At 39.7% G+C, this 20,923-nt stretch overlaps 1 protein-coding gene and 1 long non-coding RNA gene across 2 annotated transcripts; one reads left to right on the top strand and one right to left on the bottom strand.

Moving 5' to 3' along the window:
• Positions 1-409: 409 nt before the first annotated feature.
• On the bottom strand, positions 410-8,715 carry LOC111586143 (transmembrane protein 42). Its single transcript, XM_023295821.3, has 3 exons — positions 8,423-8,715; positions 4,874-5,020; positions 410-4,659 (listed from the first exon to the last, which is right to left on the bottom strand). Exons 1-3 carry the CDS (start codon positions 8,597-8,599, stop codon positions 4,513-4,515), a joined length of 471 nt encoding a protein of 156 aa, XP_023151589.1. The 5' UTR covers positions 8,600-8,715; the 3' UTR covers positions 410-4,512.
• Positions 8,716-10,289: 1,574 nt separating this feature from the next.
• LOC111586140 (uncharacterized) lies at positions 10,290-18,367 on the top strand. The gene is made up of 3 exons (XR_004846153.2): positions 10,290-10,404; positions 11,431-11,552; positions 18,099-18,367. It is a non-coding gene; the product is annotated as an uncharacterized LOC111586140 (long non-coding RNA).
• The last annotated feature ends 2,556 nt before the right edge of the window (positions 18,368-20,923 follow it).

The following is a 20,923-nucleotide window of genomic DNA, read 5'->3' as shown; positions in this document are numbered from 1 at the left end:
AAAAAATTATAATCTGTAAAACCCAAATATAGAAAAAAATAGCAAAAATAAAATTCATTTAGACAAATAATAAAAAATATGGTGGTCTAATATCATGCTCTTGTCTTCAGTGTCGAGTTTTAAGTTGAATTTAGTTTTGTTTTGCATTTTTGCCAGTGGTATTTAAAGGAAGCTCAAATGGAACATAGAGGTACTGTAGACCAGCTCGAGGCTAACGCTAGCAGCTCCATTAACTCCAGCAAGCATTCATTAGACTTTACTGTCTGAATGCAGAGAGGACACTGAGCTAAATGAGAAGCTGCTTACGGCACCAAAACGCAGTCCTTCACATCTAATTCAGTTTCACTGGAAGCAGAAAAGCTTCAGATCCTCTCACGGAAACACAAAACCCGAGTGATGGAGACGGGAATCTTGTTTGTCAGATGAGATGTTTATTTAATAATTTAACAGTGTTTCTCCTCTCATCGGAGATGGCGATTTTACACATCTTTTCAAGTGGTTCCTATTAACAGAACATATTTACACTTTTACAAATGTTTGTTTCGCACAATCTGTAAGACCATTTATGAATTATTTATATCGGAGCACAGAGAGTCTAATCAAACTGTCTCGATTTGTGTTAAAAAAAAATTGAACATAATGGGAAGATTTGTCCGTTCAGCAGCCTTCAGATTAAAGCGATGACTGCGCTGCAACATTTAAGAGTAGGAGTCCAACAAACTAATGCAAAATCAGTCTATTTTCCATTAGTGCTGAGCTCCCCTCATTAAATATTCAAACTCTTTAACACCGAACAAAGACTGTTCTAACAATCAAAACTGATGAATTTAGTTGTTTCTTTGCAGCACATTAACTTGATGTGACGACGCACCTGGTCAGGTCAAGATGATGTTCTAGCAGTTTTCTAATCTCTCTGTCTACAGTTTATGTGCGCACAGATAGAAGAACATCACACTCAACGCCATGCTGCCGTCACAGAGCTGTAGTTGTGGCTATTGCAGAAGCTCTGGCTGGTTATGTTACAGTGAAAGTGGGTTCACAGGTCGATGGTTTCCCCTCTTATCATGCCGTTAACTGGAGAAAAGCCAGGCTCCGAAAAGTGTTCAGAAACAAAAGCAAAGATTAAAGGTAGGTTAGAGGAACATTCACTTTTTTGCCAAGAGCTAAAACAACACCACTCAAGCCTGTATAGTAGTGAAGCTACAACCAACAACCAGTTAGCTTAGCATAAGACCTGTCACGTCTCTTCTGTTAGCTCTTAAGTTGGCTACTGCTGTTGATATCCACAAATAAGTATAATGCTAGTTTTTTTGTACACATTTTTGCACAGGTTAATTCATAAAATAATGACACACAATGTGTTAAATAGCATTAGAGATGTTGGCAGATGGATTTTGCCCCCTTTAGCCAGAGGTAAGCTAGCTGTTTCCAGCATTAAAGCTAAGCTAACCGGCAGCTAGCTCCAGCTACGAGTCGAAGAGTGGTATTATTTTTCTCAGCTAACTCTTGACAAAAAAGTAAAGCTAAATTTCCTCAAAAAATGTTCTTTATACAACACACCCAGGATGCTTAAACGTGGAGGCACAAATAACTAAAGTGTTATGCTGCTGCGTGTACAGCCCTGCTATGAAACATCACTCAGCCGGCCTTTAACATGAGAGCCTATAGTAGATCATAATCACATTGTCACTGCAGTCACATTAATAGGGATGCATGTAAATAACATGATACAAAACCTGCACAGCAACAGTTGGAAGGACATCTGATATATTTGTGCGTTGCTGCTGTGGGATATTACAGACAGGTATTATAGCTACCATTATGCATTTATAATATGATATGTATCCGAACAACAGCAAAGTGTGATCGTAAAACACCGTTCAGTAAATCAGCCTTTGATGTCATGCTGCAAACACCTGTATACTGATTTATACTAGCAGGAACGTCCTTCTACAAGCATATATGGACACGTTCTGTCCTCGTTTCTTGACAGCTCCCGCTCCGTTCCACGCATCACAGTGTTATAACGTTATTGCAACCTCGCCGACAGATCCAGGGATGTTGAGAGAAGCTTTCAACGAAGCCCCGAGGAACGGTGAGCAATGGATTATTATTCATGATGCGCAACAGAATAATATGAGATCGCAAATGCGGGGCACATAAAGCTCAATGGGCGATCATGAGACTGCGTGATGTCTCTGATGGTGGACAGACAGCGATGGACGCCCAAGTCACGAGGTTAATGAAGCGCTTCACGGGGCCGTCACTCTGAGGTGGACCGACGCTCCCAGGATGCTTTGGTGCGATTTATCCGAGTTCAGGCCTTGGTGGGAACATGCACACATTTATCATGGAATGGAAGATCAGCTGCCTTTGAGTGTGTCATGCTCATGTCGTGAGGTTAAGGTTCAGGCTATCGAGAAAGGCAAACGAAAATAAAACCCAGGCAGAGAGCACATTGGTACCAGGGACGAGCCTTTCAGCGCTACATTAGAAGGATTATTACTAGTGAAGACGTTAGTGCACTTGGTTAGCTAAGTGCTTGAGTTAAAACATCGCCTTGAGCATGCATAAAATGCAATGCCAGTGTAGGATGTTTACAGTGAGTGTCGTAGTAGTTTAAGTACACGTGGACATTAAGAGAGCTTTGGGGGATACAGTATATAACTCACAGGCTGACTGATGGTGGCATCATGCACACACAAAACTCAAACATTAACTTCAGCTCAGTCTGTCATTATGCACACACGTTCCCAAATTATATATGTATTGTATAATCTGGCTCCTCCTTTAAAGGAACAGTTCCACATTTAGTGACTCTTTCCTATTTGCAGAAAATTAGGTGGAAAGATTGATGTCATGTTCACACAATAAACTGGAAGTATTAGTGAGGCCGCTAGCTAATTTATGGCGCTTTTCCACCAGCACCTACTCAGCTCAACTCTACTTGGGTTTTCCATTTGGACGTAGCACCCGGTACCAGGTTCTATTTTAGTACCGACTCGGCCGGGGTTCCAGCGAGCTGAGTGGAGTCGATAATGTGACATCTACAGAGTGCAGGCCACTGACTGGACAGGGAGTGACGACACACCAGACCTGTACCGTGGACGAATGAAGAGGTCGAGACTTTTCTGTCTTTGTTGGCGGACCAAAGAATACAGAGGGAGCTGGACGGAGAAAGTTTATCAGGAGGTCTCTGAGCGGATGGCCGCCCACGGATACAGCAGGACAATGCAGCAGTGTTGGGAGAAGCTGAAAAAGCTCCAAAGTGACCATCAAGGACCACAACAGCCAGAGTGGGTCAAACCGGAGGAGTTGGAAGTGGTTTAGCCAAATGGACACCATTTACAGACTGGTGAGCAACAGGAGGACAAGTACGTATGTGGTTCTTTTAAATTGTCAGTTTTTGAGCTTTGAAATAGATTGAGCAGGCAGATACTCTTTTGTAAATGAATTTACAAAATTAGTCAAGACCATGTTTGAGGACGGTGAGTGTTTTGTTATTCCATCCACGATGGGGTGGTGCTAAATAGTAATGGAAAACGACCTAAACCGAGCTGAGTTGAGCCGAATAGGTGCTAGTGGAAAAGTGCTATAAGCTAACATAAAGACTGGAGACTGGAGGAATCAGATTGCACCAAAGAGAGAAACACAACAAGTTGTGGTTTAATCAGAGGATTTCCAGATAAATGTAACCACACTTCTACCAGCTAGTGAAAAACCCCGCATGCAATCCCCCAGAAAACCACACAGTTTTACAGTTTTTTTTTAGGTTTTTTTTGGACAGATTAAACAAACAAGATCCAGTAAGATTTATAGGTGCATCAGAGTGGACTCCCCCATATCTAGTCTTTATGCTAAGCTAGGCTAACTAGCCGACATGGACAGTGGTCTCAATCTTCTCATCAAACTCTCAATAAGACAGCAAATATTTCATGAAATGTCAAACTATTATTCTAAATCTTTTTGCTTCCTTCCCATTTTTTCTGTTAGCTCATGACTTGTGCTGTTGCTGTTGTTGACTGGTTTCCAAAAAATAACTTAAAGCTAGTATCGTTTTTGCTTCTTTGTAAGCTTGTGGACAAAAGATGAGTTTAGAGCTTCTGGGAGGCTGGACCCAGGCATCCTTCAGACCGTCTCCACTATCCACTGTAGCTGTGCCACGGCCGGGCTGGCTGGAGGCCAACATCTCCTCTGATTTTAGAACAAGGCTGCAGCTGAGCCAGCAGGGTTTTACAGTCTGCACGGCCACAAACTGCAACCTGAGGGGTAGATACTGACTCCAAATAGAGCATTTCGACTGTACTAGTTAAACAGGTAAAACCAGGAATAATTAGTTTTACTTTCTTTGTTATTTAACTGTAATATGAATGACTAGTGTTGGAGTTAAGGAACAAAAGTGCATTAAATACAGTAGCTGTTTCTCAGATTTCAAGATTCTTCGTCTCTATGTGGAATCAAAGGAGATGTTTGCTGATACACACCACAGTGGGCTAGTGGAGACCACACATATTATTCGTCCTTCTTGGCGACAGCATTCTGTTGTCCGTCCTGCGGTGAAACCCTCTGAAGTACCAGCAGACCAGAGAAGGTCAGAGAGATCCCGACCCACCACAATGCAATCTGGGCTTCCCCAAAGATCAGCTGGCCCAGGAACGCCTGCAGGATTCAAGTGGAGGGCAGAATTAACAAAAAGTCATTTAAGATGATGAGAAACATTAGTTAAAAGAGGAAGAAGGATAACTCTTCTGAATATAGTCCAACCTATTTTCTAAAATAAACCATCTTATATAAGGAACAAAGGACGTAAGGTCACTGTGAAATGATTTCCACCCTCGGCAGCCTGGAGGAAGTCGGAGATGCTGCTACTTACGGAAGATATGAAGTTGGAGGCAGTGGTGGTCACAGTGGTTTGGGTGGAGGACGAGGAATACCTGAGAGCTTTGGCGAGGAAGGTCCACATCACAGCGTTGCAGGTGAAGAGCAGCCCGCCACACAGCAGCCTCAGAGGAATATGGAGCTGAAAGCCAGAGCAGATGGGACTCGTTAACGGCAAAAACGTTGACTCGCTGCATTTTACGGGCAGCTGGCCAACATGTGCACCTGCAAAGCTGATTCAGTTAAAGAGAGGAGCTTTTGCAGCCATTGATGAAGTGGTGGAAGCCACATATACAGCACCATAGATTCAGATTTGTGAATGATTTGTGTTTTGTAGTGTTTGATCTGGTAATAACATGCTGCTGCTAGCTCGGGCTTCTGGTTGGTCCTTATAATACACTGGAAAAAATGCCCCTCTCTAAACAAGAAAAAAAAAGCTTATTTCAATGAACTTTTACCTTGAAATAAGTGAAAAAATCTGCCAATAGAACAAGTGAAAAATGGCTTGGTAAGATTTCTTGAAATAAGATATGATATTTAGAATATTGAGATCTTAAAATTAGCTGAGAAAACTTATTTTAAACTATATTTTACCAGGATTGTCAAGCTTAGGTGTCTTAAAATAAGCCAAACATGCTAAAAAAATAGTTTTTCACTAAAAAAATAGATTTTTGCTTTCATGTAACCTCCTAATTTGAGATGTATTAAACCTATTTTGAGTTTTCTTGTAAAATACAACTCAAATCAAGATAATTTCAAGATTGTTTGACTTAACAAGATACTTAAGATGCATTGTATTAACCCTCCTGTTGTCCTCATTTACGGTCACCAAAAAATATTGTTTCCTTGCCTGAAAAAAATCCAAAAATTCAGCAAAAAAAAAAAAAAAATCCCCAAATTTCTCAAAATTTGCAAAACCTTCAGGAATAAAATTCCAATAATTCCTTAAAAGTGTTATTTTTTAAAAAAATCCCCCAAATTTGGCAAGAAAATTCTTGTAAATATTTTCAAAAAATGAGTAAAAATCTTTCAAAAAATCCTACAAATATCTAAAGTGATTCCATATATATCAGTAAAACTTCTAATATTTTCTTTAAAAACATTCACATAAAAATCAACCAAAATCCAGTGAAATTCGCTGGATTTTGGTTGATTTTTTTGTGAATGTTCTTAAGAAACATTTTTCCATGCAACTTGCCAGAGCTTGAGCAGTTTTGCAAAGAAGAATGAGATAAAATAGCAGTGTCCAGATGTATAAGGCTGCCTGAGATCTGTCAGCAAAAACTTAATGCTGTTCAGCCCAAAGTGTATCACATAAATACTGATTAAAAAGGGGTAAAAATGTATGCAATTAGTTATTTTACATGTTACATTTGTAATTAATTACATTACTTTGCAGAAATGTTTTCATTTAGGCACGAAAGAGTCTTTTTTCTAAGTTCTTGTCAAAAATACCTAAAGTACATTAACCAGAATTCAATGCTGAGAAGGAGTAAAAACCAAAAATTACTTTTCATACGCACTGTATACAATGATTGTCCATTACCAATGCCTTTGTAAGAAGTAGCTATCGCGGGATGGAGTGTACAGCACACAATGGTAATAAATACAACTTAGTGTATCACTGGACTAAATGTACTTATTGTTGTTTCCATAATATCATACAAAAGTAGTGGAGAGGGCACAACTAACACAGAAAAGCTTCTACAGGGTTAATATGAAGAAATGGCACAACATAGTATAAAGCAAGTCAGCATGAACTCATCAACATTTTAACACTGGAGATGTTACCAAGATGTCAGTTCTGATTCATGTTGCAGCATCACTCTTACTTAGTCCTAAACCCTACATACAGTCTATGACTCATGCAGCACATCAGCAGTCTTTGCATACACTTTGCATCCACCAGCAATCCTAATTTCCTCTTTTAAATGCGGTCACAGCTGCGTGCAGATATATATGACATGACATCACACAAGCGTGCCCAAGACACCAACATACCAACACTGCAGCAGTACATCCAAAACACACATTATTCTGCTGCTCAGTTCTCAAACTAAAGACCTGGCAAAGAAATCCTGCCACGAAAATGGTTCCTCTTCTAAATCAAATCAAGCCTTATTGTCATTTTTGCTGCACACACTATAGTACAGGCAGGATGAGAGAGCGTTTCTCCAGGATCCAATAACTTAACCCTCCTGTTGTCCTCATTTATGGGCACCAAAAAATATTGTTTCCTTGTCTGAAAAAAAATCCAAAAATTCAGCAAAAAAAATTCCCCCAATTTCTGAAAATTTGCAAAACCTTCAGGAAGAAAATTCTAATAATTCCTTCAAAATTTCCCTTAAAGGTTTTATTTTTTTTTAAAAAATCCCCCAAATTTGGCAAGAAAATTCTTGTAAATATTTTCAAAAAATTACTAAAAATCTTCCAAAAAATACTAAAAATATCCAAAATTTATTACATATATATTAGTAAAACTTCTAATATTTTCTTTAAAAAAAAAAAAAAATATATTAACCAAAATCCAAAGACCCGGTTTAAAGTTTGAAAATGTGGGAAAAAAAAAAAAAATTCACAGTGAAACTTTTCAACATTTTTGGGAAATCTTTAAACATTTTTTGGTGGAAAAAAAGATATGTTAAAAATGTTTCTTAAGAACATTCACAAAAAAAATCAATCAAAATCCAGCGAATTCTGCTGGATTTTGGTAGATTTTTATGTGAATGTTCTCAATCAAAATATTACAAGTTTTACTGATACATATGTAATCACTTTAGATATTTTTAGGATTTTTTTGGAAGATTTTTACTCATTTTCTGAAAATATTTACAAGAATTTTCTTCCCAAATTTGGGGGATTTTTTTAAAATAAAATTTTGAAGGAATTATTGGAATTTTCTTCCTGAAGGTTTTGCAAATTTTCAGAAATTTGGGGAATTTTTTGGCTGAATTTGGGGATTTTTTTCAGTCAAGGAAACAATATTTTTTGGTGCCTGTAAATAAAGACAACAGGAGGGTTAAGGTGCAGATGTGTGCAAATCCACATCAGCAGTTCAGACATAATACTGAATAGTACTATGTAGTATTAGTATGTGTATTAGTAGTACTCAGTACTGAATACTGCTCTGAAACATAACTAGCTTTTCATGATCATCCAACCAAAAGAAATCCAAAAAAACAGCTGCGTGCAGTTGTTTCTGACATCACGGTGACGTATGAGGAGAGCGTGAAGGTCACACCAGAACCCCTCTGACCCGCTTCAACACGTCAACCTTCCTCCCGTGACAAGATGCATCAAAAATAACGCGATACCTCACACCGGCACGAGCTGCAGTGTCCTTCATCACGCGGACACGGCACGAGAGGCGCTCCCCCCGTGATGCTGCCGGTGGTGCTGATGCTGAGGGATGCGGGGATCACCCCCAACTTCCCCGGTGAGAAACCACCCGTCCAGGCTGCATCATCCACTCCCTCCCTCCCTCCCCCTCTCCGCCTCCTCACCCCTCCGTTAATTATTAACTTTAACTGCGGCGGTGCCTCACCCGGTCACACGCGGTAGTTTCGTCCGCCTGTCTGAATTTCCGCTGCTCTCCCCACGTCCGGAGTCCGGTTTCACAGACTCCCTTCAGGTAGTCGGCTCCCAGGGACAGTTTGGCCGACGACGACGCCACGGCGCCGAGGAATCCCGCCAGCAGTGCATAGAAAACTCCTGGGAACATGGTGGCGACGAGGACAGCCGAGACTCATTCTCCTCTGGTCTCTACATGTCTGATGCTGCTGCTCCGGGATCAGCTGCTGCTCTCACCGTCTCCCTGCACTTTCCACCCGCAGCCGTCCGGCGGCAGTCACACAACACATGGTCAAGCCCCCGGTGCATGCTGGGAAAGGTAGTCCCGTCAGATCTCACAGGGTTTCTGCAGAAATCAGCCAGTCAGATTTAATGCTTTTTAATGCCATTTTAATGCTAGGCTGTAAAAATTTAATGCCACGACGGTGAACTCAACAAATTATATGGGTTTGGTTTTTGTAAAAGACGATTTTTATATGAAAACTCCCTACATTTCACTATTTCTGACTCCAGAAACCACCCCTGACCACCAACAGGCTGCAGTCATTCTCTGAATTCCACATTTTCCAGCTATTTTTGCTGGAATTTGCATTTCCCCATTTCCCAGCTCTCCTCCACCTGGTCCATGCACCGGCCACTTTAAAAACATGCAGTTTTTGGCAACTGTACCCGACCGGCTGGAACAATTATCGTAATGCTTCGGCATGTTTATGCAGATGCACATATCTGATGAATCGGAGTCTATAATTGCACATTATTATATTATTATGATCAAATATTTTTTCTTGAAAACTGCATAAAGAATTTTTAATGCCACTGAGAATCAAATTTAGTGATTTTTAATGCCATTTAAGGCCTTAATTTTCGCAAAATCAATTAAATGGCTATTAATGCTTTTTAATGCCCTGCAGAAACCCTGTCTCATAAGCTTGGCTTGCATGAAGAAGCTGCAGTGATTCTCCAAACATGCTGGAAACACGACAAATGACATTTATGGTGCAGTTTAACGACATTACCCTCTACTCTGATCAAAGCTGACTTCTCTCATATTATTCTCATGCTATTAATAGGTTTATCAGAGGACGATCAATACTATTGTGATGTCCTTGAGAGAGTAAAATTTGGTCCACTTTGACTGATTTGATTGATTATTCTGGTGATTAATTGAGTAATCGGATTCCGCACTAGGCATGCACGTTACAGCATCAGAAGTGAAAGTGAGCACGCTGTGCAACAGAAATAACCGTCCTGGACACCCACTCTACTTCCCACTGGCTAGTGATATTAGTTTGGTTGAGTGCAAAAGCTGTGTTCCTTTCATTCCATTGGTAGATGAACTGGATTGACTCTGTAGTCCTATTTTTTATTTTTTTCGAGCCAAACGCCGTCGCCTCATGCCAGAATTCCGGCACGGTGTCTGAATACACAGAAAACATACAGTGAAGGTACGTATTCACTAGATGTGTTTTTCCCGCATGTAAACGCGCCACATCTGAAAATCACACGCATGGTGGGCGGTCACTAGCGGGTCACAACATTGTCACATGACCAAGCTTTCAGCTTGACAGTCCAGTAGATGCATCAGATAAACATATTTTGTTTATTCTTCTTTATATTTCCACTTTTATTTTATTCCTCTTTTATAGTTTTATTTTTGTAATTTGGCACTCTCACTACTTCACAGGTTTGGTTGCATTTAAATAGAAGTTCCAGATTTTAAACGTAATAAATACAGCAGTTTTAAACAGACACAACCAGCTCGATTCACACTCGCCGTTTAAGTGAATGAAGAATGTCCCAACGCGCTCTCCGTACTCGCGCATGTGCAGTAAGGACAGGGACCGCAGGAGGGAATGGCGCCAGTTTCATTTGGACTGCTGCGATGTTTTTTCTCCATCCCTTTTAATCCATCGCCGTCCTAACTACGAAGCTCCACGTAAAGTATATTCAAAAATGGTACACGTGAGAGCCGTACATGATATTTTTATTATATTTTAACGCTCAACCATGTATTTTTATGGTATTGTAAACGTTTTAGCGCTAGCTTAATTTACACACTATTTCATATTTCCCAGCTCCTATTTGTGTCTGAAACTCAAAAACTTGCCATGAAGTAGCGAAGTATTGAACTTTTCTATGTACTTTTGGGCACTATGATTTGTTTTTATTTTAATAGTAAACATTAATCAAGCTTAGTATGAGAAAATGTAATTTATAGATATATAGATAGATACTTTATTGATCCTGTGGGAAATTCAGGATAATTAGTTATTGGAAATTTTTATTTTTATATATATATATATGTGTGTGTGTGTGTGTGTGTGTGTGTGTGTGTGTGTGTGTGTGTGTGTGTTTGTGTGTATGCATGTATTTATATATCAAATTTAGTTTTATTTTTGTCTCATTTTTTCTATTTTTGGGTTTATATATTATTTTTAGTTTTATTACTTTTTTCATTTCTCTATATGTGCTATTTTTAAATTATTTTCTATTGCGTGTGTATGTGTGTGTGTGTATACATTTTTTCTATATTTGGGTTTATTATTATTATTATTATTATTATTATTATGATTATAAGTTTTTTTGCTCATTTTCTCTCCTCTCTCTCACCTAATGGATGCAAAACCAGTGGCTTCCATAGATTTCTAAGTATGTAAATGTGTAGTCATACCTGTATTAAAATAACAACAACAAAACCCAATACATTTTGAGAGTTTAAATGATTGCTTGTCATTGATACTTTATCCTGCAGGTGAAACTGGTGAGAGCCTTGTGTGAAAGCAGTAATATTGCATTCATGTAGTTGTTCTGCCTGTTGTATTGCATAGTACATACACACAAACAGATTTATTACTTCAGTCAAAAATAGGCTGTTGTTTCTCCTTCCACTGTGTGATGAGTTGAGGTCGATGTGAAATCTGGCTATGTTTGCTTTATGATATTTAAAGTTAGGAAATTTTTTTGTCCCTCAACATGTTTCAGGTAAATGCTGAATTCACTCGTATCACTACAGTCCCCTTGTTGTCGACCTTTATGCCCCGACTGGATCCCCACACCAGCCAACTAATGAGGGTGTTTAAGAAGGCCAGAGGATAAAGTAGTGTGTAAGTCAAGTGTGAATTTATGGCATGTTAACAGGTTTACTGCAATATCTTTAGAAATAACTTTCAATTTCAATTTTACTCAGTTGTTCATATATTTAGAAGAATCTTTGTGTAAAAATACCATGTGATGTTTGGTTATAGGCAGCCATGTTGATTTTTGGCCTGAAAACTGCAAAAATCTCAACTATAATAATGAGAGAAAACCCTAAGGTGTGCTCGACTGAGAGGAATAACAGGAATAACCTAATGCTAAAGTTTACAGCTCTGACATTTAATTGTCTCTGCTCATTCATTCCGACTATTTCAAACTCAGCAGTGAACCCACCAATTCTGACAAACCCCTTCACTGATTGTAGAGATCTATGTTTGTATAAAACGTTCACACAAACATGAAAACTAGTACTCAATCACAACTACACAAAAACAGATTCTTTTTTTAACAGCTCTATTGCTGTTTTTATTGTAGTTTATATTTTGTTCAATCTTGTCAAACAATAAAAGATGTAAGGAATTTTCTGGTAAATTTAGTTTTTTTTTAAAATGGTGTTCTTTTCTTTTAAACTATGTGTTACTAATGTTCCATGTTTATATATATTTACAGAACAATAGTATATATTAATATGATACGTGTGGTTTCTTTACATTTCCGTTATTTTAGTTATTGGTCTCTGGTCCAGACAGGCAGAGGTTGAGGGGAAGAGGGTCGACCTGAATCAGGACTCAGGCTGAGCTTTGGTCCCACCAGTTTTCTTGAAGAAATGAAGGACCCTCTTCCACCAGGGCTACTTCTTTTTTGTTTTTTTGTCCTCTGCTTCCTGGACACAAGCTTCTTTTTCGTCCAACATCTTTTCAGCTTCTGAAAGTGCCTGAGCCTGAGTCTGGCCGTGGGCTGTGGCCCAAGTCTAGCTGTGGGCTCTTGACTGGGCCTGGCTGCAAGTCCTCCCTCAGGTCTGGCTGTGGGTTCTGGCTTGGGTCTAACTATGGGTTCTGCTGTGGATTATCGTTGATCTTGTCTCTGGAGTAACCCATCCTCACCATCAGGCGATTCTTTTCTGGTCTCTGATGTCCAGCTCCGGATCTGTGAAGGGCTTCAGCTCGTCTTCATCAGAGCCACTGTTGATCCAGCGATGGTTCATAATTTGTTCCAGAGTTCCCCTTTTCCCTCGGCACACACGTTCCTCTGCCTCAACATCCGATCCATCCTTCACAACCTTAAATAGCACACACATGGTTCTCTGCTTCATCGTGAATTCAGGGCTTCTATAAAAGCTCAGATTTCTTATTCAGATGCTGTGGGTTCTGGCCCAGGTCTAGCTGTGGTTTGTGGACTGGGCCTGGCTGCAAGTTCTGCCTCAGTTCTGGGTGTGGGTTCAGGATTGGGTCTATCTGTGGACTCGGGCTCTGTTTCCATGGTTACAGCGCCCTCTTCGCTGCCACATCGGTCGGGGATGTGGGTCTTCTGTAGTCTGTTCTCTCTGCAGAGAGGGAAAATCCTCCATATTCAGAATGCCTGGCCAGTCGGCCTCCTGGGGCTCTGGTACCTTAGTCCAGGGGTTTGGAGGCGGACTCAGGTCTTTGGGCCAACATTCAGGTTGGTCTTGTTCTTCTACCTTTGCCTCTAGCTGCTTAAGGCAGGACTGAACAAGTTTCCTCCTTCTTTTCACCCTGGACTCCATTGCGATGAGCTTTCTGGTTCACTGTGTCGTTGTCTGCTGACTGGACTGGTGTGAGTGCTTGATGAGAACAAGGGGGTGGTATTCTAAACTTTTTACTTTGAATGTGACATCAGTGATGTCACACATTTTGCTCCAATCAGATTGTCACATGACTGTCAGGTGACATTTGAATAAGCTTTGTGACAACCACATAAAGACCCTCGTTCATCTGCTTTTAACCTCAGCGCTGCTTTTCCTCACATTGCCAACAATACACCGGCTGTGTTTGAAGGGGATCTGCACACATAAAAAAAGCCTATTAAAAAAGCATTTTAATATGAGCGATTCTCTAAGCTTCTCTATGCTGTTTCACTGTAAACAGTTAAAAGGTTATAGATATTATACAGTATGGCCGGATGTGAATATTCGGTTGTTGTGGTGGTATCTGAATATTAATTTTGAGATCCGAATATTTAGATCAGCCCCCCCACATCAAAACAAAAATTTGTGAAATAAGTCAAAACATGTTTTATATTTTAGGTTATTTGCTGTGATTCCTGCTTTGAACACTCTTGGCATTCTCTCTATGAGCTTCATGACGTAGTCACCTGAAATGATTTCCAACAGTCTTAAAAGAGTTCCCAGAGATGCTGAGCACTTGTTGGCCCTTTCGCCTTCACTCTGCGGTCCATCTCATCCCAAACCATCTGGACAGTCTGGATTTGTGTTTGGGGTCATTGTCCTGTTGGAAAATAAATGATGGTCCACCTAAACGCAAACTGGATGGGATAGATAAGAGATAGATAGATCGATAGATGGATAGATAGACTGTAGATAAATAGATGATAGATAGACTGTAGATAGATAGATAGATAGATAGATAGATAGATAGATAGATAGATAGATAGATAGATAGATAGATAGATAGATAGATAGACTACCAGTCAAAAGTTTGGACACACCTTCTCATTCAATGCTTTTTATTTATTTGTATTATTTTCTACATTGTAGATTAATACTGAAAATTAACCCTTTTTTGTTTACAACATAATTCTGTATGTATTATTTTATTGTTTTGTTTTCAGTATTAGTCTCCAGTCTTTAGTGTATATATAATCATAATAATTTTATATAACAAATTCCAGAAAGTCAGATTCTGCTCTACTTAGTTTTGAGCAGTTTTGAGCTACTTTGGCTTTGTAGTTGTGCAGAATTTCTCAATCCTGCCTGGAAAACTACATCACTTCTTGATATTTTCCTCTGAACCAAGTTTCTCTTCTGGCCAGCAGATGACTCCAGTGTGCTTCAGACAACACATCTAACACAACCTGCTGCGGGTATAAATCATTGACTTGGAACCTGCGTGTAGTCCGTGACAATTAGCTGGAAATACTACCTGCTTTTCCTGTTGATGACTTGTTGCCACGCGTCTGTGTCGCCTTTCCATCTTGACATTTGTGTGCAATAAAATTTTAATTAGTACATAAAGAAGTCATTATCCCCACTTTCACTGCATGTGTGTGTCAAGTTATGAAGGGATTAGAACAAAGAGTCCTTGAAGGAAATGAAAGGCACAAAAAATATAAAACTTGGACCCAATAACAATGCAGGGTGTTTGTGTGCATGTTGTGTTTTTTTTCCTGTTGTCTGTGCAAGAGGATATTAGAGTGACAGTGCAGAGGAGAAGTGAGGTGTCCTCTGCTGTGATCTCTGCTCACTCCGTTACATTTCGACATCGTTATCTTCCTGGAGCTTCTGCTTAGTAGAAAAACTCTCAATTCAAGTGGAGCCATTAGCTGTTGAGTCCTCGCTGCGAGTTTTCAGCCTGAAGCTCCTCTGACGAACACGAGTGTCGAGCTAAAGCGCTAATTGGGGTCCTTCTGCTCCTCTTCAATTGAGCGATAATTGAGCCCATAGAGAGCTTCCTTGACACTTTTTGCTTAAGGTCTGTCACTTCTTGTATCTTCATCCACCTTTAGTGCTCTCGGTCCTCTGAGGTGATCTAATAATGATAAAAAAACTAAATCTATCCTCAAACCGTAGGGCTCATTAGTGCAATGACTTTAACAATGACCTTTAACTCTGGCAATTACTTGAAGACTAAAATAGGTTTTGACGAAATTCATTTCGAAAAACATGTTCATGGGTCCGTCTTCTCTCTTTTTAAAAAAATATAATTTTTCATAAGTATTAGACCTCTAGAGCTTTGACAGCCGACTGGTAAAATTGAACTTTTGGCTATTTTTGGTCATGAGTTTCAGTATTTTTTAGCAAACACATCCTGCAGCTGCACAATGGCGACAATCTAATGAAAATTAAATGAAGAAATAATACTTTCACACGGCTGTCTTGTTTCCAATTATTCTTCTTTCACTTCCTGCGGTACATAGACAAGGCGAATAAACGAACAAGACATGGTGTTTGGGGGATTCTTTTTTGTTCATTAAATTGCTTCCAAGAACCAACTGTCTGATTATTTGCTGGACACAATTTCAAATTAAAACAAAACTCATGTTATTTTTGTGCCTCTGATTTTAAATTGAATTTGGCATTCAGTTGTAGTTGCGTTTGGTCTATTTGTACTTTGTCCACCAACAACAAGAAAGTACAATAATTTCCTTTTCAATTACTATTAAAAAACAGCTTAGTTTACAAAAGACTTTAACTACTGAATTGAACCAGTCTCAGTGATTTTTGTCAATAAAATACATTTCATATGATTGTACTTCTTTCCTTGAATATATCACCTTAGGTTCTGGAAATTATTAGGAGAATATTTCATTATTGTCATTGAATTAGAAGTAATTGACCAATAACCAACAAATGTTAAAAACTGACATTTACAAGTACAAGGTGTTTGTTAAGATGTGAAAATCCAACACAACACACAATGTGTAGTTGCATGTATTTTTTATTTTTTTTCCCCCATATTTTGGCCACTTAGTCGGCCCCATTGCCTCCAGAAGTGAACCACTCGCTTCCCATGAAAAATGGATGCGATTATAAACTAGACTTTGCTGCATGCTGTTCTTAAAGGTTTTCTGCTGTCACAATGCTGGGGTTGGCTTGACTTGGACAAGTTAGTGTTCTGTAGCTCCGTCAAACAGGAAAACACAGTCCGTTTGTGTTCTGGTCCTCAGTGAATCATATGGATGTAGTGTTTTTCAGTGTTCCGGCCGCTGGTGGCTGTGTGTTTGGAACTGTGACCGATTACAGCTGGCCGAAGACTGAGCTCCAGATTAAACCTGGCACTCTTGAGGAGTGATTAGCTTGAAGCTCCAGACCTCCTCCCGGCCCTGGTTCTGGTCCACCACCACAACTCCTCCTCCTATAAGACCCCAGCAATCACCACACATGAGTATATCTACAACCAAAACTCTCAATCTTGGTGGTTTGATGTGACCAGATTGCCTCCTTATGAATTGTTTGTATCCCTGTATGGTCCGTAGGTTCTGTAGCCACTGAGGGGTGACTACGGACATTTAGAGCTTCTGTTGGCAGCTGCTAATTCGGTGTGGAGACTGTGGCTCCTGTTAGCTGTCTGCTAACTTTGGTGAGAAGCTATTTGTAACTTCGGTCTTTGTATATTGTGTAGTAAATGTGTGTGATTAGAGGAACCAGTTTAGTTCTGTGCACTCTTCACTTGTTTATTAGTTTCTGTTACTTGTGGTGGGCGTTGCTACTGTGTTTAGGTTTTGGCTAAAGAGTTTATTTGTTTTGTTTTAGTTTGTAAACTCTGTTAGCCTTCATTTGGTTTTGTTTGGTTCTTTGATTTAGTCCACCAGCCCTCTTTTCTTTGTCTTATCACTGTTCTTTTGTGTTAATTTGCCACTGAGCCATAGATTGCTTTACCAAACCAATAACATCTGGTGATTTTTGTTACATCCAGCTAAACCTAGAGGTTGGATCATAACAACAGTGAAAACAGCAAACCTCACACAAAGGTAATGAGTTTGCAAGTACATGATGCATTGACTTACTGATGTATGAACTGAAGTATATTTCAAAGTGTAATCATTGAGTTTAGTTCCTCAATGAGACATAAGCTCCCCTGGAAACATGACTTGGGGAACTTTGGGAGGGTCTCAAATACTGAAAATGCGCTATTTTTGCAATAAATTTCTAGTTATTTATAGGTCATTTGTAAAATTAGGCTGTTATTGATGTATGATTTGTGCATTCTGGCTCAGAGATGCCTGCTGTTCCTGTCATCTCCATTTACAGCACAGCGTTAGAAACTTTAAAAGAGCAGAAAAACAACATTACCGTTTTCTGAATGCAAACTGTTGTAAAGCAAAACAGAAACAGCTACTTATCATCTGTTTTCTTTTTCATATTGTTTGGAATATGATTATTAATAGTAGCTCAATCAATTGGGTCAATATATAATTGTGGGACTTTTTGTATCATAGTCGACATTTTTGCTGTTTTCAGGCCTAAAATCAACATGGCCGCCTATAACCAAACACCACATGGCATTTTCGAGAAAGATTCTTCTAAATATTGAAAGTTATTTCTAAAGATATTGTAGTAAACCTGCTGACTACTTTATATTAAATAACTCAGAAAGCTTTGGAGTCTGGCCAGTCTTTTCTTCAGGAGGAAATGACATCATGTGGAGCAGGTCATGTGATCTGGAATTAACACACGTCCTTGAGAGGTGTTTAGTAATGGGGAACTTAGTTGAAAGTGATTTCTCAGACACAGATATAATTTATTTTCCATATAAAATTTGATATATTGCCAAAAAAATATCTGTCATGATTATCTCAACTTAATAAAAAGAACACAATCTAAACTATTTCTGAATCAGCCTGTGAGTGCTGGCTCATGCACATTTCACCTCGTAGTTCTCCTGCTTTGCCTGACCTGTGTTGTTCTGTGCCTGTAGTTTCTGCTGGCCGTGCTGCCTGGTCATTCCTGCCTGCCTCTCACTCCCTGGAGGATGGGTTCCCACCTGGACTCTCCTGGACCACCACAGCCTCTCTCTGCTGCTTGCCAGATCCAGCGGTGCACCTCTGGTCTCCAGGAGCCTGCCTGCCCCCCGCCCAGCCCTTTAGTGAGTTTAATTAGCTTCTCTTCCTACCCCCGCTTATTTCATCTTTTGGCTTTAGTTACTTGGTTATTTAGCCCTTAGTTAGTTATTCCTTCCCTGCTCAGTTTCCCCGTTATTTAATACAATTTGTGTTAATAAAATTTTGTTTAACCTGATCCAGCCATGTCTGTGTGTTCTCTACTTGGGTTCGCCTCAGCCTGTGACAATTATATATTGACCCAAGTGTTTCATAAATATTACATAGCAAATAACCTGTTTCTGATCATGAAAAGCTGAAAATAAATGCGCTCCTTACACTTAGCTGAACAAAGTGATCCAAATCATCCCCAGACTTCCTTTAAAGCTGTTAACCTGCTGTGTGAAGATTTTTCTGGACTATATATCATGTACTCAGATGCGTTTATGATGTTGTGGAGGATGAAATGCTGTGGTATGTTTGTGTTGATTTACTGGTCTTAAGTACCTTTATTGTTCTAGAGGTGCTGACCTTCAGAGTGGAGGCTGACAACAAAGGATTTATACAGCTTCCCTATTCATCCTCATTCATCAGAAAGCCTAATGAATATGCAGCAACTCAGTGAGGTAAGAGGCAGCGAACAGACACATACAGTCGAATATTTACTCCAGAAAGTCCTCTGCTGTGCTCTCAGCTTCTCCCTCCTCTTTCTGTCAGTGTAACACACAACTACACATGCAAACACTCACACACAGTCGACTGACCTTGTCAGCGGGTCAATAGCCCCCCTCCAGTCCATTAAGTAGTTATTGGCGAGGTTTCTGCTCTTTGTGAATAATGCAGGCTGTTGGGTGAGCATATGCAAGCTTTTGGCAAGTCAAGCATGTTATCTATACAATCTGCACTCAGTTGAACAGCTCAGTGTGACGTGAAAATAATCAGAAACACAGTTTTACCCAACTTGATCACAATTTCAAGATGACATTAGAATTTAAACCAAGGTTAGAGTCAACCGTATGCAGTTCATGCAGCCGGCAGAGAACGTTAAGCTTATTTACATGTCAAATAAGCTTCTTTCCACAAAGAGACATTTTCCGGAGCCGTCTTGGCGGCCAGCGGAGTTTGGAATGAGCAGATAAAATGTTCCCAAAACAAACAGGCTCCAGATAATCTCAGTTTCCATGGTTGCCAGGAACAATTAGGCCAGGTGAAACGTAATCTAGTCCGGCTGCTCTTTGCAGAGAGCAGAAACAAAAGCAAAGGAGGCGGGTCTCCGTATATTATCACCTGCTGGGAGACAGAAATGTGTCGATCATGTGAATTGTAGTGTAACATTTTTTGGGTACGATGTGCTAAAAGTAAAAGATGATATAATTATGGTAAATGTTATTAGACTGAAGACCAGAAAACACGTGTGTAAAATACATAATGACGAATATTCTAGTAGTGACTGATGTTTGATGGTATGGTGAGTCTCTGTGGAGGACACACACACACACACACACACACACACACACACACACACACACACACACACACACACAAAACCTTCAGAAAGAAAATTCCAATAATTCCTTCAAAGTTTCCCATAAAAGTTTTGTTTAAAAAATCATCCAAATTTGGCAAGAAAATTCTTGTAAATATTTTCAAAAAATGAGTAAAGATCTTCCAACAAACTCCTACAAATATCCAAAGTGATTACATATATATCAGTAAAACTTCTAATATTTTATTCACAAAATAATTCACAAAAAAATCAACCAAAATCCAGTGAAATTCGCTGAATTTTGGTTGATTTTTTTGTGAATGTTCTTCAGAAACATTTTTAACATTTCTTTTTTTCCATCAAAAAATGTTCAAAGATTTCCCAAAAATGTTGAAAATACCTGGTACCAGGTAGTATTTTAGTACCTACTTGGCCGGGGTTCAAAGCGAGCTGAGTTGAGCCGATAATGTGACGTCTCCAGAGTGCAGGCCACTGATTGGACAGGGAGTGACTCCTTCACAAAAACCATACGTGCCATTTAAAAAAAAAACTGGCAACAGCGACAGTGCACTTTTACTTTAAATCTGACAAAAAGCCATCGACCAAGCAGCAGGTATACCATCACCTCCATGTCCTCTTGACGACATCACATCTTCCCTGTTCTAGCTTCCCTCCACTGACTCCCTGTCCGGTTTAGAATTGATTTTAAAATTTTACTGATCACTTTTAAAGCTTGCCAGGGCCTTGTCCCTGGCTATATTTTAGACATGCTAACCCCGTACTTCCCCTCGCGCAGCCTTAGATCCTCAGGTGGGTCCCTCCTAGTTGTTCCAAAGTCGAGGCTTAAATCCAAGGATGACTGGAGCTTCTCCATCAGGGCCCCTCGGCTTTGGAACAGCCTGCCTGAGGAGATGAGGCTCGCCCAATCAGTAGATTCTTCTATATCACTTCTTAAAACCTACTTTTATAGGCTCGCCTTCCTGTACAGTTCTTTTATTTCTCTTTTGTCACTATGTTCTACCTGTCAAAGCACTTTGTGAATGTTCTTCTGAAAGGTGCTATACAAATAGTTATTATTATTGTTGTTGTGTTGCGTTTGTGTCGCACACAAATGACGTTCAGGGACTTGTGGGCCGCTGTGCTACGACGACTCCACCCACGATGAGGTGGTACTCAGTGTAATGGAAAACGACCTATACTGAGTCGAGTCGAGCCGAG

Source organism: Amphiprion ocellaris, chromosome 15, assembly GCF_022539595.1.
Source record: "Amphiprion ocellaris isolate individual 3 ecotype Okinawa chromosome 15, ASM2253959v1, whole genome shotgun sequence".
Taxonomy (NCBI): domain Eukaryota; kingdom Metazoa; phylum Chordata; class Actinopteri; family Pomacentridae; genus Amphiprion; species Amphiprion ocellaris.
The sequence above is the reverse complement of the archived record's forward strand: the minus strand, read 5'-3'. Positions and strand labels throughout refer to the sequence as shown.

What these genes read in the sequence shown, in the direction of transcription:
- LOC111586143 (XM_023295821.3), bottom strand. Translation starts at nt 8,599, where the DNA reads ATGTTCCCAGGAGTTTTCTATGCACTGCTGGCGGGATTCCTCGGCGCC. An exon ending in AAACTACCGCGTGTGACCGG is followed by an intron (nt 5,021 to 8,422) that starts GTGAGGCACCGC and finishes TCTGGCTTTCAG; the next exon opens with CTCCATATTCCTCTGAGGCT. An exon ending in CCTCCAACTTCATATCTTCC is followed by an intron (nt 4,660 to 4,873) that starts GTAAGTAGCAGC and finishes TGAATCCTGCAG; the next exon opens with GCGTTCCTGGGCCAGCTGAT.